General features: G+C 47.3%; 4 protein-coding genes across 4 annotated transcripts; 3 read left to right on the forward strand and 1 right to left on the reverse strand.

Moving 5' to 3' along the window:
• Nucleotides 1–314: 314 nt before the first annotated feature.
• npepps (aminopeptidase puromycin sensitive) lies at nucleotides 315–17457 on the reverse strand. The gene is made up of 23 exons (XM_076015670.1): nucleotides 17107–17457; nucleotides 15513–15597; nucleotides 15109–15186; nucleotides 14908–15029; nucleotides 13000–13107; nucleotides 11309–11509; nucleotides 11120–11216; nucleotides 10721–10754; nucleotides 9374–9488; nucleotides 8748–8912; nucleotides 8096–8200; nucleotides 7943–8003; nucleotides 7727–7836; nucleotides 7581–7644; nucleotides 6948–7087; nucleotides 6291–6425; nucleotides 4481–4700; nucleotides 4170–4312; nucleotides 3669–3725; nucleotides 3432–3539; nucleotides 3171–3326; nucleotides 2863–2910; nucleotides 315–2660 (listed from the first exon to the last, which is right to left on the reverse strand). Exons 1-23 carry the CDS (start codon nucleotides 17407–17409, stop codon nucleotides 2514–2516), a joined length of 2802 nt encoding a protein of 933 aa, XP_075871785.1. The 5' UTR covers nucleotides 17410–17457; the 3' UTR covers nucleotides 315–2513.
• A 3780-nt stretch (nucleotides 17458–21237) lies between these two features.
• Nucleotides 21238–22390, forward strand: LOC142881400 (histone H1.5-like). Its single transcript, XM_076015679.1, has one exon. The coding sequence runs from the start codon at nucleotides 21326–21328 to the stop codon at nucleotides 21959–21961; it is 636 nt and encodes a 211-aa protein (XP_075871794.1). The 5' UTR covers nucleotides 21238–21325; the 3' UTR covers nucleotides 21962–22390.
• A 638-nt stretch (nucleotides 22391–23028) lies between these two features.
• On the forward strand, nucleotides 23029–23843 carry LOC142881401 (histone H3). The gene has a single exon (XM_076015680.1). The coding sequence runs from the start codon at nucleotides 23303–23305 to the stop codon at nucleotides 23711–23713; it is 411 nt and encodes a 136-aa protein (XP_075871795.1). The 5' UTR covers nucleotides 23029–23302; the 3' UTR covers nucleotides 23714–23843.
• A 171-nt stretch (nucleotides 23844–24014) lies between these two features.
• On the forward strand, nucleotides 24015–25118 carry LOC142881406 (histone H4). Its single transcript, XM_076015684.1, has one exon. It carries the CDS (start codon nucleotides 24511–24513, stop codon nucleotides 24820–24822), a length of 312 nt encoding a protein of 103 aa, XP_075871799.1. The 5' UTR covers nucleotides 24015–24510; the 3' UTR covers nucleotides 24823–25118.
• The last annotated feature ends 44 nt before the right edge of the window (nucleotides 25119–25162 follow it).

Raw genomic sequence — 25162 nt, forward strand, 5'->3', positions numbered from 1 at the left:
CTAACCAGTAAAGTGATTTTTTTTTGCAGCCTCAACCCATACGGTTTCCTTACTGTATTAAAATTGTCTCCATTTGACTTTGTTCTACATCAGTTTTTTTTTTTTTTTTTTTAAATCAAGCCTATTATTCAGTAACTGGATTATACATAGCATTATAGGGAAAGTCCATTGAAAAGAAAACCCTCATGATTTTCTCTGTTTAGTATTAGTTTTTTTGCAGTAATTAATAGATTATGATGTGAAACATTGCAGTAGACTGGACCTCTCCAGCAACGTTTACTCAAGACCTGATAAATCCCCTGCAGTGTCGTGAGTATCATCAAGTGGTAACTTTATTGGACTGCATATTTTATATTTACCTTGGCATCACTGTAGTCAGAGCTGCGCTGCCCGACAAGATTTTTTTTTCCTTGAAAAGACATCCCACACCATGAACTCAATTCAGAGTCATAAAAAACCCCCAACAAAAACAAACAAAAACCCTGACACACAAACATTAAATCTTTTTTTTTTCTTCACACAAGAATCCAAACAGTGCCTCAAAGGTTGACTTATTTTTTTCTCCACAAACCAAAAGCATGAAGACAATTGATTTTCCACTGAATGATCATCCACATAAACCAGTCACCACTTCTGTTGTCACGGACTGTTAGAACAAACATGCGTACGCACTCACACTCACACACAGGTACTTCAATGCTCCTGTGACTGATGTGTAATCCACTATGATGAGATAACACAACAGAAATCACAAGTCTGCGCCTCCGGACACACACGCTCACTTGTTAAAAATCAGCCTGTATTAATTTCACGTCAATTAATTTATAATCTTTTTTTTTTTTCACTTTAATGAACACCAACTGCAGTTTGAAAAACAAAAAAAAACGAAAAAAAAAAACAAAACCAAAAAATAAAATAAAATAAAAAGAAAGAAAGAAACCCCAAACAAAAACAAAAACCATTGAACATTTCCAGCTGGGTGAGGAAAATAGTCAACAACAGGTTGGACTGATTTAAGGTAAAAAAAAAAAAAAAAATCAAATCAAATCAAATCAAAAAACCCCAACAACAACACACACAGATCAAATTGTAAATCCTACATAGATATTCTCGCTCTTCAAGTCTGCGTAACACGTCGCCGCCACGTCAGTGTTAAAATATCTACTGCAAACCAGTCGACCGCCTTAAGGCCTCCGAGTCTGACAGCCGAGTCGAGCGGATGCGTCTCCAAGTCCAGACTCTCAACCCCGAATCCAGAGGCATTTCCTGATGTTGCTCCAGTGCGTGTGTGTGCGTGTGTGTGTGTGTGTGTGTGTGTGTGTGTGTGTGCGTGTGCGTGTGCGTGCGCGCGCGAGTGTGTGAAGGCCCCGAAAAAAGTAGTGTGATCTTCAGTTATCACCCCGTCCTCCCCCGTTAGTCAACACTTAAATAAGACAGTGCGTCTGATGTCTGGTAAAACACATCAATACCTTCATTTCAGTGGCAGATATACAGATAAGAGGAGATACGTCATGATTCAAACTGTACAAACTCTGACTCTGAGAGAGAGAAAGCGAGAGAGAAAAGAGAGGAGGAGGAAGAGGAGGAGGAGGGCGCGGGATGGAAAAAGATAAACTTTTCCATTTATTCTTCTAAAAAGAAGCATCGAGTGCTGAGAGGAAAAAGAAAAAAAAAAAAAAAAAAAATGAAGAAAAATAAAAAACGCTTGCATTTTACAGTTTACAACGTAGTACCATGCTAACGCTGCTCGCCCCGCCCCTAACCGGTAACCGAGCACGGGTGGGGAAGAGAGTTAAGTGCTGCCGGAGAACTACAACACTACCGTCGTTAAGCCCGTTCCTGCCCAGTCGGCCAATCAGATTGGCCCAGAGAAGGGGAGGGAGGGAGAGAGGGAGGGAGGGAGAGAGAGAGGAGGAAGAAGAGGAGCAGGAAAGACAAGAAAGGGGGGAGAAAAAAAACAAAAAAAAACAAAATTAGTTCATACAGGAAAAAAACACAGCAGAGGGGGCAGCAGAGAGGAACCACGCACTTCATGCATCCAGGACGAGTGGTGGTGGCGGCGGGAGGGGGTGGACTTCACAGTTTTCTCAGCAGAGACGGACAAGGGTGTGCGTACAGGGCGGAGAGGCCACTGCCGCCACCGCCGTCACTACTTGGAGGGGATGAGATGCGGCGTTTGCGCGTCGTTAAGCGGCGCCCCCTGCTGGACCGTGGCGGCGCTGGAGTTGGTCGGGGGTTGCGGGGGGGTTGGCAGATTTTCCCAAAAAAACCCGACGCTCCCCGCTGGGACTAAAACGGATCTTTTAACGGCGTAAAAAGAGTCTGTTGGCGGTGAGATTCTTGGCTCTTGCCGTGCGGCTGCGGTGGTGGTGGTGGTGGGGCTGCTGTCAGCACGCTCTCTGCTCCCGCTCTGGTCTCTGTCGTAGGGGCAGGGTGGTCTGGGGAGAGGGAAGGATGGGGAGGAAGAAGGGAGGGGGTAGGGTGGCGGTGGCAGCGGCGGCGAGGCCGGCGGCTCAGACGGGCGGAGCCTTGCGCTGCAGTAGATACTCCTGGATGTCGTCGGCGTCGCGCTTCAGCCACGCGGCGTTGAGGAGGATGTTCTCGCAGCACTGCTGCACCGTGCGCTCGGCCGCCGGCGCCGGGTGGCTGTCGAAGAAGCTCTGCGGGCGAACACCAGCGAAGTGAATCAAATGAAAGAGATGTTTTTTTTTTTTTGGAAAGAAAAGGAAGAAAAGAGCCTCCTCTAGTGGTTAAAATGTATTTTTTCTTTCTTTTTTTTTTTTAGCGGCGGGTTGAAAAAGTTTCATCCGTGGACAACATTTTAATTAATGAAATGAAAAAGAAAAAAATTCAAGTTCTCACCTTGACTTCAGCCGCCATCTTGTCGATGGCAAAGCCGTCAACTGTGAGCTGCAAAGAAGAAGAGAAGAAGAAGAAAGTGACTCAGCGACACGGACCAGCGTTCATAATTAACCTAATGAATTATAAACAGCCGAATAAAAAGATAACAGAAATGTGCACGAAATTAACTTTTCACATTTCTGACCAGTGAGTTTCTGCACAAACAAAGCAGAAGCAGAGCAGCATCCAATTTTTTTTTTTTTTTGGGGGGGGGGGGGGAATGAAAGAGCCTGCGTGTAAACACAAGCAGCCATTCCTGGAGTCCCAACCTTGATTAGCCGCGATATGAGGAAGCCGCCTTGGTAGCGGTTGTAAAGCTCCTCCCAGTTGTCCTTGACAAACTTCCAGGCAGCCTTCCGGCCTTGCTTGCTACTTCCTGCCACGCCCCCGATGACCGACACCGTGTCCTGAGGACGGACCTCTTCCTGCGGGAGGCAAATGGGGGGAGGTCAGACTGAGCTCTCCGTCTTTGAAACGTCACAACGGTGCCATTATGTCGACGGTCAGAACTTGAGGTGCGCGCCAGGTACCGAGAGGGCGAAGCTGAGGACTTTCTGGATGAGGTCTGGGGCCGAGATGGCGCCGAGGACTCGCTCGATGCGGTTCTTCTCCTCCTGCATGTCGGCTTGCTTGTGGAGCTGATTGACAGCAGAACGAAAAAAAACAAAACAAAAAACAAAACAAAACACAACAACAGGAGTGAGTGATGAGCGTCTGACTGCAGGGAGGTCTCGAGCTGAGGCGACATTCCTGCCGGTGAGTCTCACCTTCAGCATTGTGTCCAGTGTGGCGCTGTCGCCGTGCTTCAGCACCGTCAAATACACCTGGAGAGAAAAACAGCGACAGCGCGCGAGCTCAGAGTCGCAGCAGAGTCCCCTGCTGGTCACCAAGAGATACTGCATCACTTCCAACATCGCCGCTGTGGCAATGTTGGATCGCGCATGATCGCATTCAAACTAGCATAAGCCCAGAATATGACACATTTAACAGCCTAAAAATACGCAAGACCATCTGGTGTAGTTTGCCTCAAGGTCCAGCAGATGGCAGCCTGATCATCTTCCCCCCCACCCCCTCTTTAAATTGGCAGGGCTAGGAGCAATTTAACTTCAACTTTATTACCCAGTTTGAATACACACACACACACACACACACACACACACACACACACACATATAAAAAACAAACAAACACAACATGCATCATAGCGAACATAGAGGACCACTTCCTGACCAGGACCTTGGAAAACAGATCCAAACCGTTCTACTCACTGGGCTCCTGAGGTCTGCCAGCAGGATGTTCCTCCCCTCCACATGGTCCCGGAACCTCCGCCGGGCCTCCTCCAGCGTGGGCTTGTGTCCCGCCTTCCCCAGCTTCCCCAGAACCAGACCCCTGAGCAGGGCGTCCAGGTGACCTGCAGGGACAGGAAGTCCTGGTCAGCAGCAGTTCAGACTCAAGGTCTCGTGTAGCTCGCAGCCGATTAAACCAATCAACTAATCCCCGTGGTTTTGCGATGCACCTGGCCGACTGATTGCTTTGATAGTTGACAAGCTGCCTTTTCAAGACGCAGCCTGCTGCTCACCTTCTCCCGGTTTGCTGTCCCAGCCCAGCTTCAGGCCGATGGGCGTGAACAGGTCGCGGATGAACTCTTGGATCTCCTCGTGGAAGTCGGTGTGGGAGAGCAGCGAGGAGAGCACGCCCAGGTTGCAGCTCAGGTCGCTCCACACCGTGTAGTTGGGCTCGTTTACAAACGCCTCCATCAGCTTCAGCACCTCCACTGTGCTGATCATGCCTGCACGAGACTGCACACACACGCACACACACACGGAGCTCAGTGAGGAGAACCGTCTGCAGGAGCTGGTTAGCGTTGGAAAGGAGCAGACTAGCGGTGACCTGATCCGATATTAATGTTAGACTCAGGTTTGGTACCAGCCTAAAATAATTTTCCCTTCCAGGTCTGAAGAAGACGTCGCAGCTGAGCGCTGAACTGATCCTGCACGACATAAAGTCTATGAGCTGCAACAGCTCGGAGATTGGTCAATTTATTTAATAATACATTTATCAATTTATTTTTTTTAATGAAAAAATATTTTATATAGTCTATGTCGTATGATTGAGCTTCTTCTAACATTCCACAACAAAATAAGTAACAAAGGTGTGTTTTTCTTAGGTATCTTATGAGAATCCTATTTTTTTGGGGGTGCCATGACGTTATTTTCCCTACGGGTGGTGTATTTTCCTTTTTCTTTCTTTGCTTTGGCTTTTTAAGGAGGGCACCTGCCGATTTGCGACAGATGCGCATTTGGGGAAGCCACACAATTTGTCAACCGTGTCACTCTAGAGCAGGGGTGTCAAACTCATTTTGGTTCACGGGACACACAGAGGAAAATCTATTCCCCAGCGGACCGGACCGGTAAAATCATGGTATGGTAATAATACCAACTTCCAGTTGTTTTCTTTGTTTTACTTTGTCCGTGTGCTTTCAGCACTCTGCAGTCTGCATCAGTGTTGCCAACTCCTCAGTAAGGAAAGTTGCCATTGGCTGTCCTGAAAGTCGCTAGAAGTCGCCAAATGTCGTCTAATTTGCATAATTGACAATTTGCACTTGATCGCAACGTGATAACACCAGGAAAAGTCGCTAGATTTGTCGCAAGTTGCTTTTCACAACAAAAAAAAAGTCGCCATGGGGAGAATAGCGACTTTTTGGGGGGAGAAAGTCGCCAAGTTGGCAACACTGCTCTGCATCAGCTTTGTCTGTTTCGACAGAGACATTTTGGGGCAATGAGGGTAGCCAATAGGAGACGTGATTGGCTGTACTTGCTCAGCCCCAGTATTGAGTTTGTTTGCGAAGCAGAAACGATATTGTGACACCAAGTGGACACATTGAGAACAGCACTTTCTTTCACTGATAAATTGCAGTTTTTATATTTTGCAAAATCATCTCGCGGGCCGGAATAAAACACTTTGCGGGCCTGATCCGGCCCGCAGGCCGTATGTTCGACACCCCTGCTCTAGAGGAATCCTGTTTTCTGGGAGTTTTATTACCTGGAGAAACCGCATTATTATTATTTTGGCAAATCAACGCGTTTGACCAATGTCATACCCAGAAGGCAAATCTACTTTTTCTTCGCCTTTTGTTGAGTTTTGGCTTGATATGACAACACGTGTTTGTAGATTACAAACAGTTCGCCCGAAGGCCCCTCAAGTGAACCAAGTGGTGAGTGAGGTCACTACAATCGGTATCGGCTTATCCACAAGCCTGCAATATGCAGGACAGGATGAGAGGAAAACCAAAAATGAAACTTTGGTTTTCCTCTGCGTAGTGAAGGGTCAGATTGTTTCAAGTTGTGGGCAGAGAGCGAATGCGCGAGTGCGTGTCGTGAGCGTGGTACCAGTGAAAAGAGGTCGTTCTGCAGGCCCAGCCGGTCCACGGGCTGCAGGCTGAGGTCTCGGACGCCCGGCAGCAGACTCTCCAGCATGGCCGAGCTGTACTGGATGCGGTAGAAGCCGACGGTGCCGGGGTTGATCTGCGAACGGCGGGGACACAACTGGGTCAGGCGTTGTCGTCACTCTGACTCTGGAGGCTCCCGCTGGAGGCTTCGGTCGTTCGACTATCAACAAGTGTTTGGCTCAAAATGTCTATTTTTCACCCCTTTTCTGTTTTATCAAACTCGAGCTCCTTCATTTTTGCTGTGCTGAGTTGGACTCATAAATCAACAAGAAGCAAAAACTCTCCAAACCAGAAGAGACACAAATCAGAACCGAAAGAAAAATAATATCCGCTACTTAAAGAGCAAATTGCAGAATCGAATGCAAAAGAAGTGTTATTTTTAAATGACTCACTTCTGTATTGCACTCGTTGTGCAATACAGAAGTTTACTGTCTCACTGGGTACACATGGCGTTAGCTGGACTGTCGCGCCCAAGTGGACAAACTGATGGAGCTGATGGGGCATCAGACACTGAACAGCCTTTACTGTCAACCGGCGATGGAAACCAACAAGAAAAAAAAAAAAAAAAAACTCAACAAGGCCGACAGGGGGCGCTCACCTTGACCCACTGGTCGGGTCCGACGCCGCTCACAGTGATGGTGGTCTCCGGCCTGTCCAGCAGAACCTTCAGCTTGCAGCACTTGGCGTCCTCGCTGGTGCAGACGCTGATGGGGACCATCCAGCTGGGACACTCCTCGCCTGGCAGACAACACACGCACCAATCAGAAGAGGCCACGGCCGGCGGCACCCAGGCAGGCGACAGGGTTGGAATTTCTTTCTGTAGTGTGCAGTGGGTTTCCTTTACTAATCTGTGTATTTTATTCATGTGCTGTGTTTTGACTTTGTGCAGTGTTTCATTGAGTTTTTATCTTTTACCTGGGAGTTTTTTTTTATTCCAATTACCCCTGAACGCCCCACCTATCTAACTTCTAACTGTTCCGAGCGGAATAGAGGGGAAGCAAGTTTTTTTTTTTTTTTTTATTAATTTTAATTGTTACAATAAATAATTGTCCATTATTTGTACTGTTTCGACTCTGCTCACCCTGAATTTAAAAGAAGCTGTGTATTGGAGTCCGAGGCTCCTTTTTACCTCAGGGGCGTTGTCGGCACTTTCACTTTTTCTTGAAAATCTTAATTAATCCTCCCTTTAAAAAAAACAAAACAAAAAATGCCCCGCCACACAAACACTCACCGTTGTGCGGTCCGCTGGCGCAAAACTTCTTCTGGGAGATCTTGAGGATGCGATCGTCACCTTGCTGGAAACGACACCGGGAGGAGGAGGGGGTGTTAGAGTTCACAACAGGAGATACCAGTGGAGGCTGCTGAAGGGCGGCTCACCTGCTCCTGGTCCACCACGATGATGGGGAATCCCATCTGCTTGGTCCACGAGCTCATCACGGCAGCGATGGGCTTCCCACTGGCCTGCTCCAGACAGTCCCACAGGTCCTCTGAGGGGGGGAAATAAAGAGGTTCCACATCATTCCAGCACCCCTCCACACCACTAGGGGGCAACATGTTCCGTCTACAGTGAGACGCTGCTGGAACGTTCCGCACCTGTTGAGGCGTTTTTATGCTGGAACTTGAGCAGGTAGGCGTTCATCCCTTTCCTGAAGTCCTGCAGTGAGAGCGCCGCACATTAGAGTCATGAGGAAGAAACACGCATGTGTGTGTGTGTGTGTGTGTGTGTCTGTGCTCGTGGCCGCCGACCTCGTCCCCGGTGTAGTTGTGCAACATGCGGATCACAGACGCCCCCTTGCTGTAGGAGATGGCGTCAAAGATCTCGTCCACCTCTGACGGATGGCCCACATTCACCTGGAGGAAGAGTAGCAACGTTGCAATGATCGACGAGCGTGCAAAAATCTGAATCAGCAAAAAGCACGCTGTAGTATCGCAGCACTGTGACACCTCAGACAGTGGCAGCGTGCGCGTAGGGCTGTGCGATTTTGGAAGAAAATACGATCATGATTTTTTTTTCTCTGAAAACTCGATTTTCAATTTAGATTTTTTTGGTAACAGAAGAAGTCCATTGCAGGTTTTGAGACGTTTAAAGGAGTGAGGGGGGTGCGGCGCACTGTTGACAGCAACTCGATCACTCGGTCTGCCTGATTGTCTGCACACAGCAATTCGTAGTCCTGAACCTACGGCGAAGTGGGTTTGTTATTTTTCATTCAGCAATCGACTTGCCAATAAACTGAAGACTCATACCGATTATTTTTTATATATGTTATTAATTATGAAATAATATAAAAATCCGATTCCGATTTAAAATCAATCAATCGCCCAGCCCTATGTGCGCGGCAAAGGCAAGGGCAAAAAAAAAAAAAAAAAATGGTGCTGAAATGGCGACAGATGGGCTCACCTCGATGGGGTGGCTGCTGTCCAGCGCGTCCAGGTCCAGGGCGCGGGTGTAGTCTGCCGACACGAACTGGGTCCAGATGTCATACTCGGGGAAGCAGTGGTCCACGCACAGGTACTCGATCCACGAGGCAAAGCCCTCATTGAGCCAGAGGTGAGTCCACCACTCCTGTACACACACACACACACACGGTGGAAACAGTTTGTTTTTTTCTTAAAAAATGTAAAGCAGTGGAAAACAGCTTTTTAAAATTTTCCTCAATGCCAATGAACGCCGTTAAATGAATTTTGCTTTGCTTGTGTTGCAAAGTGTTGTGAGAGGAACACAAACACATATTATATATGTTCTGTTATGTTGTTACAAGACAAAATAAGAAAACTAAATTCTTGAACACTTCAGGCTGAATCTTGGTGCAAAACAGTGCATCCCAAACGCAAGAGGTGTCCGAAAACTGTAAATAAAGACAGAGAAAAGCAGCTACAGGGCTTCCATCTATGATTTCCCTCCAGTGTGGACGCTAAAACAGTTAGATTTCAGTATCTTCAGAAAAAAAAGAAAAGAAAAGAAAAGAAAAGAAAAGAAAAGGTCAGTCTGAAGTTGGCTGCGGTTGCAAAGTTCAGGCAAGTTACCATGGTGACCAAGTTTCCAAACCACTGGTGGGCGAGTTCGTGTCCGACCACCAGCGCCACCCACTGCCTGGAGGATGAACACGAGTTTTTGGGGTCGATGAGCAGCGCCGTCTCCCTGGAAGGTGGACAGACAGACAGACAGACAGACAGGCAGAGTTCAGCACAGACATCTCTACAGGACGAACTCAACGCTCAGAGGGTTGTGAGTGAAAGTGAAAACAAACAAAAACACTATCAGGTTTTTTTTATTTAGCGTCATATTAGCAGAATGTGGAAGGAGGGAGAGAGGGAGAGCGAGAGAGAGAGAGGGAGAGCGAGGGGGAGAGAGAAACAGCGAGAGAAAGAGAGAGGGAGAGAGCAAGGGGGAGAGAGAAAGAGAGAGGAGAGAGAAAGAGAGGGAAAGAGCGAGGGGGAGAGGGAGAGAGAAAGAGAGAGGGAGAGAGAAAGGGAAAGAGCGAGGGGAGAGAGAAAGAGTGAGAGAGAGAGAGAGAGAGAGGGAAAGAGCGAGGGGGAGAGAGAGAGGGAAAGAGCGAGGGGGAGAGAGAGAGAGAAAGCGAGGGGGAGAGAGAGAGAGAAAGCGAGGGGGAGAGAGAAAGAGAGAGAGCGAGGGGGAGAGAGAAAGCGAGAGAGAAAGAGAGGGAAAGAGCGAGGGGGAGAGGGAGAGAGAAAGAGAGAGGGAAAGAGCGAGGGGAGAGGGAAAGAGCGAGGGGGGAGAGAAAGAGAGAGAGCGAGGGGGAGAGGGAGAGAGAAAGAGAGAGGGGAGAGAGAGAGAGGGAAAGAGCGAGGGGGGAGAGAAAGAGAGAGAGCGAGGGGGAGAGAGAGAGAGAAAGAGAGAGGGAAAGAGCGAGGGGAGAGAGAGAGAGAGGGAAAGAGCGAGGGGGGGAGAGAAAGAGAGAGAGCGAGGGGGAGAGAGAGAGAAAGAGAGAGGGAAAGAGCGAGGGGAGAGAGAGAGAGAGGGAAAGAGCGAGGGGGAGAGGGAGAGAGAAAGAGAGAGGGAAAGAGCGAGGGAAAGAGTGAGAGAGAGAGAGAGGGAGAGAAAGAGAGATGCATTCAAGACAAAATGAACTTGGAAAATCTATCAGAGGCGGGGAGTCTAAACTGGGAGAATTCCTGGCGAATGTTTGTTTGTTTGCAGATTAAACCAGGTGAGCGTATGACAGAAGACAAGTGCACCCCCACCACTGTGTTCCCATCATTCTTTGCTCTCTGCTCGCTTGCTAAAAGCAGAATTAAAAAAAAAAAAAAAAAAGAACCTCTTGACGCTGGACAAGAAAAGTGGCCGCGAGACAATAAACATCAGTTTTATCCTAAGAGGTTTACGGATGTTTCCAGTCACTGCAATCTCACCTGTACGTCACAAGGCCCCAGTTCTCCATGGCACCTGGACAAGCGGGGAAGAAGGAGACGTGATGAAGTGATTCCATTATTTTCCTCACCCCCCCATCCGAAAAAACTAAAACCACAGTGACTGTGGCTGGTGATGCAGCATCGTTCTTCAAGGTCCAGTGTGGAAAATCTGGCTTGATTTTTTTTTTTACAGTGGTAAAAGCTTGAACATACTGCCCATAAACACATTGATAAAAGTGTATCCTCAGAAGCCCAACTGACAGAGCCCTGTATATGAAACGTGCAGTAAAGCGGCTTCCTTAAAAGTTTTTTTTCATCCTGGATGCTGCATTGCCTCCCAGTCGGGCTGAGGAAGCCTTTTGTATCGCGCAGGAAAAAAACCAACTGAGTTGGGCTCACCGGCAGCAAAGTCAGCGATGGCGATGAGATCAATCTTGGGCAGAGGATAAGGGACGTCGAAGTAGTCTTTGTAGAACGGCAGGGTCTTGGTCGCGACCTGCAACCACAAAACCAATCCGTCTCTGCCCGTCGGCGTCAAAGGTTTCACCGTGGGGACGGCTCCTCCCCCTCGCCGGCCGACCCTCTCACCTCCAGGGCGAACTTCCCCTGCTCCGCCTTCCCCATCGGCGTGTAGACGCGGACGGTGATGCCGTCCGACGACTGGCTCTCCACGTAGTCGTACTCGCCGATGACGAAGGCCACCAGGTACGTGGACATGATGGGCGTGGAGGCGAACTTGACCTCCACCAGGCTCTCGTCGTCCGGACACGGCTTCCGATCGATGACATTCTGGAGGCGGTGTGGGGGGGACATGGTGAGGTGGGACCCAGACAGGACGGCCTACTACTGGGTCTCACGCACACACACGGTTGATGACAGCAGTGTGTCGCTGAGGTGAGACACCTGAAGGCCTGAGCCCAGCTACAGCACCGGCTTCATCCACTGTCGTTAGCATCACGCGAGGGCTGCACCGTACATCCATCTAAATATCCATGGCATTGATACTGAGCTGAGCGTCGCTGTTAGCTTTCTCTTACAGTCTCAAAAGCTGGCTTTGACCGCCCACCTTGTTAGGCTACGTTGTTACTTTTGTGTTACTTTGCACAAGGGGCTTTTTTTCTTCATGCCATGAAAGGGGAATATTTTGTCGTTTTATACTTTACAATCTTCTCGTATTGGTTTGTGTTAATAACAAAAAAATAATTATTTAATGCTCTAAATCTTTGTCTTGTGTTTCACCATTAGCATAACCAACTAGCTAAAGATAAAAAAAACAAAAAAACATTTCAATTGAAAAGCATCGGTGCCACCAGCCCTGCACTACTGAACTCTCTCCTCGACCAATCAGAGCAGGCTTCTGGTGGCCTCCAGAGGCAAAACGTCAGTCGTCCAGCGTCGAGTGCAGTGTGTGACGTCATATAACTGGGATGTGATGTCACATGTTGCGATACCCGCCCTGGAGCGCTGGCGGGTCTTTGCGTGTCGTAGACTTGACGTCACGGACAGTCAAAACCCACGGGTGTGTTTGGAGCTGTTCAGACTGAGACGCGTCTGTACAAATGATTTTGAACTACCTGCCCAAGTTGCTTTCAATCCGTCTTGCAAAAGAATTCATGTGGTTCGCGACTGTTCAGACTACAGACTCCAGGTTCAGTGTGGATGGGCAAAAAAAAAAATCAGATTTTAACTGACTCACGCCAGCAGTGGCGCTCAACCCCCCCAGTGGCACGGCTGTGGAAATGCCGTCTTCTGACTTCTACCCTCACGCCTTTTTTTTGGCCAGCATGCATATTGCACATTGCTGATGTGAACACAGAAGCTACAAACGCAGTGCAGCGAGTCTTCGCTCCCCTGACCAAAGAGTCTCGTCTGGCTCCGTCGCACTACGGCCGACGGGGGAACAGCGACAGACTCTCTGACTCTCTGGTTCAGTGAACCGTCAGACGCATCCAAATTTAGCCTGGAAGACTTCGCTGATCTGCATCTCAGCTGCAAAAAAAAACTAAACAACCCAAATCTCTTTAGCGGAGTCTGCCGGGCACAACCTAGTGGACGAGGCTGCGAGTGCCTTCCGAGCACAAGTTGCACATCACTTCAGATTAGAGGAGGAAGACGCAATGCTGGGCTGCCCCTCTGTCTGCCGTGTAAGGCTGAGAGGGAAAGGAGAAGGAAAACACTGTGTCACACACACACACACACACACACACACACACACACACACACACACACTTTCCGAATGAATCAGCTGGCCCGCGGTCATGTGACCGTGTGACACGCACCATGTTGGACAGGGCCACTCGGTCCTTGGGGACGATCAGGGCGATGTCGAACGTGGCTTTGATGGCCGGCTCGTCCCAGCAGGGGAACGCTCGGCGGGCGTCCGTGGCCTGCAGGGGGAGACAGAGAGGGTCAGGACCCCCGGGTGGTGGGGGGGGGGGTTCACACACACACAGAGAAGATGGACCACGGCCGGGTATTGCATCGTCACCGACGCACGACAGAGGTTTCGAGCTACCGCCGACACCTTTGGACCAGGAAATGACGCCCGCAGAAGCCCGGTTGTTATGTCACATCGTAGGTCGTATTTCTGGGTTATTACTGGACCTTTATCTCGGATGGCAACACACCTACCCAAAATAACTCACTGCGGTGGGTCACTTCGAGAAAAACAAAACCAAACAAAGGCTGAGCATTCAAGCAACGTGATGACGACCAGCGCACACTTGTTTGGGAGCAATGCACCACTTGTACAAATTCAACACGCAGTTCGTTCCTGATCCTCGACAGTTCAGTTTGTCAAACACCGAGGAGGAGGGCCGGAAGGTCACGCACGTCAACCCTCCGACTCCTCCGCCAGAGGGAAACGCGCGGCTCCGCTCGGCAAAAGCCGGGACTGCGAGATCTTGCAAAGCGTTGCTGGGTTTTTCCACTGGCTAATTACAGTGGTGGTGCCGTGCGCCGCGTGCAAAGGTCGAGGACAAAAAGAAATTAAGCACCCGGCGTGCAAGAGGCAAACGATCTCTGCAGGTTTTTGCAAAAGGCCGCTGCCATTCAAAAAAACAAAACAAACACACACACACACACACACATAGTGACGTTGAGTGGCAACAAGCAAGAAACGCAGGAAAACTGCACATGAAATGTGGAGACAGACACACAATATAAAATGTCAGCATGCTCGCGTCTGCAGTTTAATGCTTCGCCGTCCGGCAAAGCACAACTATCATCAAGCAAACCCAGATGTCAGATGAGATTATGAGGTGACTCATGTCAGCCGCTACTGCAGCTCTCCAACCTTCAGCTGTGTGTAGTGGCGGCGGCCGGGGCTTCACTGGGACACAGGAGCTACACTGACAGCCAGCCAGCCAATGAGGAGAGTCCACTGGACAGGCCCCCCCCCACCCTCTTTCTCTCTCTCCCTCTCCACTAAAGTGGGAAAACGGCAGCAACTGCACACCTCCCTCCACTCCAGAGCAAACAAAAGCTAACAAAAGTCACTTTTTTGTGTGTGTGTCAAAGAGAAGAAAACTCTACACGACCAAAACCAAAGTTTCCGCTTGCACAGGTGTTAAAGAGAAAGTCAGACCGTGTGGGATCTGATCAGAAGGGATCTGAAGATTTAACGAATCTGATAAGAAAAATAATTAAAAAAAAACTATTAGTGAAAAAATATCTTCCAACGCCGTCAGGCAAAGAACTGCAGTCACCACAGGTTCTCAAATCAGTCTGTAGAAATAAACTCATTAGACCAAAGTGGTTCTCGACTTTAACGGGATGGATTCGTCACAGTTGGCAAACGTCAGCAGTTTTCGGCCACTGGAGGCCGAGCCGCTGATGACACCGCTTGTCAGAACAACAACCTAAACACCACAAACCCCCCCGCCCCCCTCCCCCTGAGGGCCCAGGCAGAGGTTAGCAGCACTGAGCCACTTGGATTGCTGATTAACCCCCGGAGTGACAGCCATGAGTGAATCTGCACAGGAGGAGACAAACACACAGCTGTTGTGTTTGAAATAAAAAAACAAAAAACAACGCGACAAAAAAAAACAACCTGAAATATGGAACAAGAGGCGTTGTTTCCAGCAGTCATGTGGTCGCCGCAGCCTGCAGTGTCGCAACATGAGGGCGCACATATAGCGAGTTGAGCAACAGGCCTCACTTCATTCGGGCCTTGGGCATCGACTTACCTCAAACTGTGTGACGGCGGCGTAGCGGACCTCCCCGCCCGGGGTCGTGTATTTACTCCTGTAGAATCCTTTCATTTTGTCGTTCAGCTCGCCCACAAAGTCGATCTTCAACGAGCCGGAGCCTGGCGACACGCGGTGGCGGTGGGTTAATAAACGCATATGGTTGCTTTGCAGTTACTGAAGAGCAGGGCTGCCTCTCACCTTTCTGTAGAGTGCTGGGAAACGACAGCGTGACCTTCTCATCCTCGTTCTGATAGTTGAATCCTGTCGCGTTGATCTCTGATGGAGAGAGAACAGGGGAGGATCTCATGAGTTGGGCGACGCCCCTTCAATGCGCGAGAGGCTTTCCACTGCCATGCAACCGATTTAATTTACACAAATATAACTCGCTTTCGGTGCCCTAAAAATAAACATTTCTATTAATACGAGGAGCGGCTTCAACTTGTGGAGTTCGCACAGCTGGCAAACGACAGGTGTGAGGTCAAGAAGGGGGGTGAACGTCGTTTGCATTCCCGCCGTCGGAAGCCACAGCATCTCGCACACCGGGGCCTTCAAAAAAAAAAAAAAACCCCGACACTTTGATTGGATGCGAAGCAGCGACTTGCCTTCTCCTCCCGGTGGCACAAAGGACGCTGTGATGATGTCGATGTCGGCGCAGTTCATCACAATCTGATTTGTGGCTTGTGTGACCTGCAGGTGTTGAAACAGAAACGCTTAAGTTCAAATATTTGTTGTTTTTTTTTTTTTTAAGCAAGAGACAAAACAGAGAGGTGAGATAAGAAAGCACTGCCAGCAAACATTCTAGTGAGTGAAAAATCAATGCTCATCATCGGTATCAATAGCAGCGCGCAGGAAAGTGGAGTTGTTGAAACAGCGCCCACTTCTTTTCGTAGAATTCCAGACACACGGACTCTTGACAGTTTGCTTCGGTGCTGCGTTTCACTGGCAATCAGTAGGTGTAGAGGAGAATAGAATAGAATAGAGCTGAATGCCCTTTATTGTCTTTATACAACCAGAATGGAGGGAGGGTCGGATCAACTGGACAATAGAAGTCTGAACATCGTATGCGTTTAAAAAAATAAATAAATCTTACCCTCAAGCTAGTTAAGTTGACAAGTCATATATATACATGCAATAGTTTTCATTTTCATTCCACTTTTTGTGAGTGACGTCTCCTGTACGGATGTTGTGCACCCACTTGACTGGATAGCACGCCGCACACTTTAAATACCAACTCTGTTGGTATGTCCGTCTTATCGGCAGCTCTATAACAACTACAATCCACACCCGCCAGCTACAAGGAAGCAGAGCAGAGTGCCCCGCTAACAGCGTAACACAGGAGGAAGTAACCGCCATACAACATCAAACCGTTTAGACCCCCCCCCCACCCCCCGCTTGCTTAACTTCGACAGTTTTCCGTCACAACTTAAAAAGAAAACCCCACACATACATACAGATCAACAATCTGCATACGTTTGGAATTTAGACAATTTTTGGTACACGTTAGGGTGAGAGTGGGTGTGTAACGTGTAACTTGGTTGGAATGCGCGAGTGAAGCGGGTAGGAGGGGGCGGGGAGATGTTGCCATGATTTAGCAAACACTGGTGACCGTTAGCTAGCACCTAGCTCGCAACTTTAGCCAACAAATATTTGATTAGACTCTCGTGTTTCGCGCAGCTAGTCGTGTATTTTTTATGTAAGGGAGTTAGTACGGCTGCGAAACAAAGACTCCGTCGATTCATTAAAGTGGCGTTAAACGATTGACGGTCAGGATATTTATAAAAAAAAAAAAAAAAAAAAAAAAAAAATCCCAGGCAGCTAAGCTAACATGAGAGTGCAAGTATGATGGAGTATACTTCATAGACATGCTAACTAGCCTCCACGGGCTGGCGCGCTCAGTCTGAGAAATAGCCAGCGAGTGACCGACACCCGTGGATTAATTACAATTGGCGCGGGCCTCCCGGAAACGCTTAGCTAGTAGGAAAACAAAGCTGGCTGGCGCCTGTCAGCGGCTTGAGCTCGGGCTAAGTTACGGCTGCTAGGCTAGCGGCTAACTATTTACGGTTAACGTCACCAGTTGTGCACGGCGGATCGGCTAGCCGCTGGTAACGTTAGCTGGTCGGATTACATAACGAGGTCCTCGCCATGCCCAGACAAATCCATCCCCGTCTGTAGCCAGAGGGCTCCGGGTTCACGCACCTCCACCAGCGCCTCCAACTTGCCCTCGAAAGTGAAGTCGATGAGGTCGGGCTTCAGACACAAGCCGTAGTTGACGGGGTAGACGTCTGCTGGTAACCGCACGAAGGGCCTCCTTTCGGGCATGGTTCCTCTATTTTGACCGGCTACGCTAGTGAAGACGGTGCTGTGTGTGACTCTGGCGGTCGCTCTGAGCTTTATTAGTGCAGTGTTGACCAACACGGGCCTCGACAGTGAGGATGCGCTGCAGGCGGTGAGTCTGTAGGCGAATGACAGCGGAACCCTGCGGCCCAGGAGCAGCGACATCAACTGAGAAGCTCTCCGCACCGCCAGCTACAGATCACTCCTCTCTCACAGTCCAAACAACCCGAGTTGCGTCGACCGACGCGTGACGTCATGACGTTCGGGAGTACGTGCCTACACCGGCCGTACGTGTCCCTGACTCCCCTCGACCTCGGTTATGAAATTTAACTTTCTGGAATGTTTGACGCGGACTTTGCGTTTCACCGTCGTGTGTTTATTTGGAATACACAGCGTATATTTACAAATCTGGAGATTAAAAAAAAATCAGATGTGGAAACAAAAACAAGCAAACAAACAAAAATCAACTCGTATAAGATCTGCAGATTAATTATTTAATTAAGTCATAACTGCTGATACGCTATAACCCCCCTGCCACACACACACACACACACACACACACACACACACACACACACACACACACACACACACACACGAAGAGCCCTTCATTTGCCTTCATTTGCAATATGAACGACACATCCAATTTCTTGGCGAACAGTAGAAAAGGGTCCTTGACGCCCCCTTGTGGGTTGTCCCAGCCACAGGCTGATCAATAGTGTCTCAAATACCGACTACCCCTGCTCTGAAATTCACTTTCTTGACCTCAAAATCTAAAAAGATGAGCATGGTGATTTACACACGCCTACTGACTGCAACACCATACTAAGGGCAGACAGTTTTCACTCTTCTCGGATGATTGAAAATACCCTTTGGTCAGTTTCAGACACACAGTTACAAACAGAAGACGATAGTCAAAGTATATAATAAAGCAAAAAAGCTCACGACAGAACAACTTTTGGTTACCAAACAAAAACACAAGATTCCAATCAAGTTTACTTTGTGACACAGTATTGGGAAAAATGGGAAATTCTGAGAATGGTCAGTTTCCTTAGAGGTGTTCTCCCAGATGCCCCTACTGTCAGCTTCAGAAGAGCTCCCCCACCCTTCATGATAAAATGGTGAAGAGTCATCTCACCTCAGCTCCCCAAGAAACATGGCTGAGCATGAGAACAGGGAATCCCAAATGCTCATGGTCAATATGATCATATTACATATATGATCAATGGTCAATGACAATCATTTCACGGACGTCACTTCAGGTTGCAGATATGACATTAAATCATTTCTAAATTGCAACACATCATGTTTGTTGTGTGCAGACTGGAATGCCCTTGTGGCCGGTTTTACATTGGGAGAACTAAACGTAAACTGAGGGTACGATTAGCTGAGCGTAAACATCAGAATCAGAATCGGCTTTATTGACCAAGTTTGTGCATGCCAAACAAGGAATTTGACTCCGTTTTTTCTCTATCCCACTACTTAGGTTAAAAAAACAAAAACAACCACAGAATAAGTAAAAGTAAGGGTAAACAGGTAAACAATGTGCAACCGGAAGTATAAATAAACTATAAACTATAAACAGTATGCAACTCGGCGGAGGAGTAAAATAAGGATCTATATACAAGTCTACATAGTATATATAAATAAAAATATATATAGATATATATAGATATGCAAGTTATATATACCTAAAAATACCTAAATATAAAATATTTAAATATACCTAAATATATATATGTATATATATACACACACACACACCCTGTGACAGTAAGATAAAAAGAAACATAAAGAAAAGAAAAGGAAAAGTCGAGGTGGAAACGTTCATGCCATCAGGACAAGTAACCCACAGCATCCTATGGTTTTGCATTATGGGGAGTCCAACCACAGCGGCTGTAGTACCTTGAGGATGTCTGGTAAAGAGCATATAGCCAGTTCAGCAAGGGGAGGAGACAGATTAAAAAGGCTTCTGCAGAGAGGTTCCTTTTGGATACATACTCTGAAAGCCACAAAGCACAATACCCAGGCCTCAGATGGCGAGCTTGATCTTTGCCCCTTTCTCTGACTTAGGTAGGATGCAGCCTTTTTAGCCCTCCCTTGGCTCCCTGACTCATTGCCCTGATGACTCCAATCTAATGTGTTGACTTATAGTGCTTGAAATGTCACGGGTAGGCTAGTTTTGAACTTGTTTGGCCATGCTTAAATAAAGGTTTTTTAATCTCAGCCCTACTCCGAGTGCCTCAGTTCCTGCAAGCAACTAGTATCTCTAATATATTGATATTTTTAACATGTCTCTGCAGACCTGAAAATCAGACACCTGTCCTTGCTATTTTCAGACACATTGACACTTGATGCACAAGTAGTAAAACTGCAACTACATCAGCGTGCCACCCAAACAGTACTGTTGTTAAACAAGTTAGACCATTAAAATAATTAAGTGTGAGGATTAGATCGGAACCAGATTAGACCAGAAGAGCAGGTCCGAATCTGCAGTGTCAGCAGATGCACACGGCCCTTGGTGGTTCTGCAGCGGTGGCCACACCGGTGCCACTCTTTCCAGGTGTCCAGCTAATGGACACAGATAGATTTTCAATCTCAACAAGTTTCTCCCTGGTTAAACAAAAACTTGAATTTTGATTCCAAACATGTTATATATCAATACCATTAAAGTAAAATTGTGCCAAAAGTTTAAATGACTTAAAGTTCTTAAAGAGGTATAACAGCGTGCTTGCAGAGCGGTGACTGTTCAGTCGTGCCCAGTAGTGGATGCTGGAGAGTATCTAAGAAGAAAACAGCACATGATGGACAATGGAAGGTGTAAACCAAACAGAGGAGTGACACCTGCCCACATTTTAGGGGAAATGTCTGTTAACCTTCTGGCTTTCCACACAGTCTATTTTAAAGTAGGATTGCAACATGATTGCATGAATGAAAGAGTTAAGGCAATTATAGATTTAAATGTTAAGAGTAGTCCTGAAGGGGTATAGCAAGAACATTGCTAAAAAACAAAAACAAAAAAGACAGTGTTATAATGAAAGGATATTAAATTGCCATTGTAACAGCACAGTAAGTACATTTGAAAGCAGTGGCACTCCATGTACAGTAAGTTAAGACGATAATGTTCATTTAAAAATGGCAGTTGCAATTCTTCAGAAGGCAACATTGAACAAAGTTAGTTATGAGTGGGGAGAAATAAATTAGGAATCTTCCAGTGATAGAATGTAATAATAAATATGCTGTAACATCTCGGATGTAACATGTCAGCAGAAACCAAACGATGTTGTCCGGTTGAAGTGGGCGAGCTCGTGCCCGACCGACAGCGTCACTCAGTTGCTTATCTTTTATTTATTATTTATTTCTTCTTCGTCTTATTTTTATTTATTTATTTATTTTTTAAAAATCGGAATCGTATAGACAGTCCTCATTCGCAGACTGTTCACCAGGCAGCCGATTTTTTACCAAAACGTGACGAGCCTCAGAAATATTTCCAGCGAGCAGCTCTGACGTGACACCAGGCAGCCGCTGAAACCCAGACATCCTCCCTGTGTTTGCTGCCACCGGGAAAACGGCACTTTACAAAATATTGGTTGTTAACCGGCGGTTAAAAACCCCCCTGTCCTCTAGTCAAGAATGTGACGATTAGGGAAAACCAAATTTGTGGAAAATTTGAGTCGTTTTTCGACGTTTTGGAGGATAAAAAGGTGTGAAAAGTCGCTGCCGTGCGCCGCTCCTGCCACGGAATCAGTGACCTTTGGCGGCTGTGTGCGTCAAATACAGGCGACTTCGGAGCTCAACGGGACTTAAAATTAAAGCGAAAGATCCCTGCTATCGACTTATGTCACAGTCAGACTTCATCATTTCCCCAACATTGAGTTTTTTCGCGTTTCATTCGGTGGAGAAAACACAAAGTGACGCTGCGTTCGCAGCGAGCGGAGTGGCGGTGGGCTGGCTTCACTCTCTACGGTTCTCATGATGTGTTTAAGTTCCGCCTTCTGCTCCGTCTCTCCACTCGACCGTTCATCGCTCGAATTTGACAGTTCCAGCTGTTTCGGAAAGAAGAAGAAGAAGAAAAATCGTCATGGCAGAGCTCGCTCCCGCACCAGTCGACCCTCCCGCGGCCAAGCCCAAGAAGAAGTCCGTGCCGAAGACGGCGAGAAGCAGGAGCAGCCCCACCGTCCAGGATCAAATCGTCAAGATTGTGGCCGCCTCCCAGGAGCGCAAAGGAATGTCCACGGCACTCCTCAAGAAGCAACTGATTGCCGGGGGCTACGATGCGGATAAGAACAAGGCCCGCATCCGCCTGGCCCTGAAGAGTCTGGTCAAGAAGGGAACCTTGATGCAGATGTCTGGAACCGGGGCGTCTGGCTCTTTCAAGATCGCCAAGAAGACTGGTGAGGCCAAAACCAAGAAGAGCTCCACTGCTTCAAAGGCGACACCTGCCAAGAAGTCAGCACCAAAGGCCAAGACAATGAAGAAGGTGAAGTCTCCCAAAAAGGCAAAGGCAAGTTCTGCTGCCAAGAAGAAAGCTTCACCCAAGAAGAAAACCACAAAGAAGGTGTCAAAGCCCGCACCAGCAAAGAAGGCGACGCCTGTGAAGAGCAAGAAGGCTGCGCCTCCCAAGAGTCCCAAGGTGAAGAAGCAGGCGGCCATCAAGAAGGCTCCTGCCAAGAAGGCCAGCAAGCCAAAAGTCAAGAAGACAGCAGCCAAGAAGTAAAGTCAGAAGGCTGACCCCCCCCCCCACCAAAGGCTCTTCTAAGAGCCACCCACCTAAATCTAAGAACTTTTTTTCCTTCATTCACAAGTAAATGAAAATAAGGGTTAACAGGTATGTGGTTATTGCTTGAACTTTAAGATTAATTGTTGATATTATAAAAAACTTTTAGATGATATAGGCATGTTTGTGCCTGACTACTGGACTGTAACAAAAACACTTATGTCTTTGGTACTTCTGCTGCCATTTCTCGTGTGTGTGTGTGTGTGTGTGTGTGTGTGTGTGTGTGTGTGTGTGTGTGTGTGTGTGTGTGTCATGTCGGTTTGATATCATGGGTTGTGCACATTGAAGTGTGTGTGTGTGTGTGTGTGTGTGTGTGTGTGTGTGTGTGTAAGAAAGGCTGGATCGACCAGTATGATTTATTTTAGCAAATACTTACAAATGCTTATCCATTTTTTTGAAGTTACATCCGTTGCCAAAGCAAAAAATATGTTAACTGTTGTTGTTATTATTATTATTGTTATTATTATTATTATTATTATTATTATTATTGTTATTATTGTTATTGCTGTCAGTTTTAAAGTTTATTCCATGGAAAATTATTGAGAAAAAAGAACAATGATGAATCAGAATCAAATGCCTTAAATTTATCTTGGACAGCTTATGTTCCGTAACAGTACGCCCGTAAGTGCTTGTAGGGCCCACATCAACCAGTTCTTTGTTACCAACTGAAAGTCAACAGCAGGACGACAGGAGGAATTAACTAGTGTCTCTGTTGCTCTCTGAGCACAATTAATGATAATGATGATGATGATGATGATAATAATAACGTTTTCTTATATCAAAGCTGTTTTTCCCCTTCATTTTTTTTTTGAACAGAATACAGTTGTTTTATGAAAAGATGCAATTAATGGTTACTAGGTTCTAGTTACGTTCTGGTAACATATACAATAATATTCATCCTATTAACATGTATTAGATAGGATGAAAGAAAATTATGTTCATATTAATGTGGACACACAAATAGTTGTTTATTCATTTGGTTGTGTATTATGTGCAAAAAGCAGAGCGTGAGGCTCCTCGCCGTGGGGGAAAACTCGGGCAAGATTTGAATTTTGGCGGGTCGTCTGGCCAACCTTTCCCCCAATGGGCAGCAGCGTTTCAGACTGGGCGTCACTTCACAACGGGGCTGGAGCTGCAAGAGGAGCCAATGACCAATCAGGAGCGAGTCTGGAAGGACGTCACATTTTAACGGCCGTCACGACCATTTAAGAGGACGGGAGCTTTGCACAGAACGTTATTCACACTTATCTACTGAGTCTGTGCGAAGAGACTTGAGTAAAAATGGCAAGAACCAAGCAGACCGCCCGTAAATCCACCGGAGGCAAAGCTCCCAGGAAGCAGCTGGCCACCAAGGCTGCCCGCAAGAGCGCCCCGGCCACCGGCGGAGTGAAGAAGCCTCACCGTTACAGGCCCGGCACCGTGGCTCTCAGGGAGATCCGTCGCTACCAGAAGTCCACCGAGCTGCTCATCCGCAAGCTGCCCTTCCAGCGCCTCGTCAGAGAGATCGCGCAGGACTTCAAGACCGATCTGCGCTTCCAGAGCTCGGCCGTCATGGCTCTGCAGGAGGCCAGCGAGGCTTACCTCGTCGGTCTCTTCGAGGACACCAACCTGTGCGCCATCCACGCCAAGAGGGTCACTATCATGCCCAAAGACATCCAGCTGGCTCGCCGCATCCGTGGAGAGAGGGCTTAAAGCGTCTCCTCTCTAATCGACACAACGGCTCTTTTAAGAGCCACTTAATTTCTGATCAAAGGTCTTATTCCTGTGGCATTATTGCAAATATTTACAAGAATAATGATGGGCAACATTGATGAATTGAATATAAATAAATAAATGAACTATCAATAAATCATCATAAGTGGTAAAGACTGCAGATCACCATTCTATTTGATAAAATAGAAATACTGTTGTGGCAACACATGGATACAAAAGGCAAATGGGGTGGCATCATTTCGGGGACCCTCTCAGTGTGATTCAAGGAAACTTTATTGTCATACAATTATTGCAACAGTACGCAATTAGGACTCAGGTCCCGGATTAAGCGTAGATGAAGAAATAAAAACTAAGAATGTTAAAAAGAAATATACAGATTCTGGGGAAATCTTATTTTTTATTTTACTTTTAATGTTTTTTCAAGCACCTTGGGTTGCATCTTACGTATGAAAGGTGCAATACAAATAAAATGGATTTGATGATGTTCTTTTACCGACTACATATGTTTTATAAGCATGAACATGAACGTCGTTTGTGTCTGATCGTTTTAAAATGTCAAATAAAAACAAAACAAAAAAAATAGTGAGGAAGAGACGTAGATTTCCCAGCTGGTCGGTAGAGGGCGAGAACTATGTTTGTGTGCGCAGCGCCTAAACAGAAAGTCCCGGAAGAGCAGCTGTTCAGTATATGTTTTCGAACACGTCCGCACACTGGGGTTATATTGAGGCACACGCCTCGTTGTTGCTCACATACGCACTGTATTCTAAACTGCAATCATGAGTGGTAGAGGCAAAGGAGGAAAGGGACTCGGAAAAGGAGGCGCCAAGCGTCACCGCAAGGTTCTTCGTGATAACATCCAGGGAATCACCAAGCCCGCCATCCGCCGTCTGGCTCGCCGCGGTGGAGTCAAGCGAATCTCCGGTCTCATCTACGAGGAGACTCGCGGTGTGCTCAAGGTCTTCCTGGAGAACGTCATCCGTGACGCCGTTACCTACACCGAGCACGCCAAGAGGAAGACCGTGACCGCCATGGATGTGGTGTATGCCCTCAAGAGGCAGGGCCGCACTCTGTACGGCTTCGGCGGTTAAACCCCTTCATTTTAAGTCGTCATAGTCAACCCAAAGGCTCTTTTAAGAGCCACCCAAATTAACCATAACGAGCTATTGTCCTCATTGTTGATGTAAGCGATTCTCTAGTGACTGTCATTAAGACTTGGCGGGTGGGTGTATCTTCTGACTGCTGAGTGGCTTTCTAGGTTTTATTTTATTTTATTTTATTTTATTTTAATGAGCGAGTTATGCACTGGATTGACTGATGGTCATGATATTAAATGTGTATTAGTTATACACTAAAAATGGAACACTACTGTTTAAATAAATACTTGTACCGTCAAGTGAAAGAGAACCTCATCAAAAACGGCGTAACTTG

The sequence above is a fragment of the Nelusetta ayraudi genome, unplaced genomic scaffold (genome assembly GCF_046127955.1).
Source record: "Nelusetta ayraudi isolate G7.1 ecotype Tasmania unplaced genomic scaffold, CSIRO-AGI_Nayr_v1 ptg000192l, whole genome shotgun sequence".
Lineage (NCBI taxonomy): Eukaryota > Metazoa > Chordata > Actinopteri > Tetraodontiformes > Monacanthidae > Nelusetta > Nelusetta ayraudi.

Bases quoted from the DNA above. Each gene is read 5' to 3' on its own strand.
- LOC142881400 (XM_076015679.1), top strand. From the start codon at position 21,326: ATGGCAGAGCTCGCTCCCGCACCAGTCGACCCTCCCGCGGCCAAGCCC.
- npepps (XM_076015670.1), bottom strand. From the start codon at position 17,409: ATGTCGCTGCTCCTGGGCCGCAGGGTTCCGCTGTCATTCGCCTACAGA. The intron at 10,755-11,119 runs GTGAGCCCAACT...CCGCTTGTCCAG, and splicing joins CATCGCTGACTTTGCTGCCG to GTGCCATGGAGAACTGGGGC. The intron at 3,726-4,169 runs GTGAGTAGAACG...TTTTCTCTCCAG, and splicing joins TGGCAGACCTCAGGAGCCCA to GTGTATTTGACGGTGCTGAA.
- LOC142881406 (XM_076015684.1), top strand. From the start codon at position 24,511: ATGAGTGGTAGAGGCAAAGGAGGAAAGGGACTCGGAAAAGGAGGCGCC.
- LOC142881401 (XM_076015680.1), top strand. From the start codon at position 23,303: ATGGCAAGAACCAAGCAGACCGCCCGTAAATCCACCGGAGGCAAAGCT.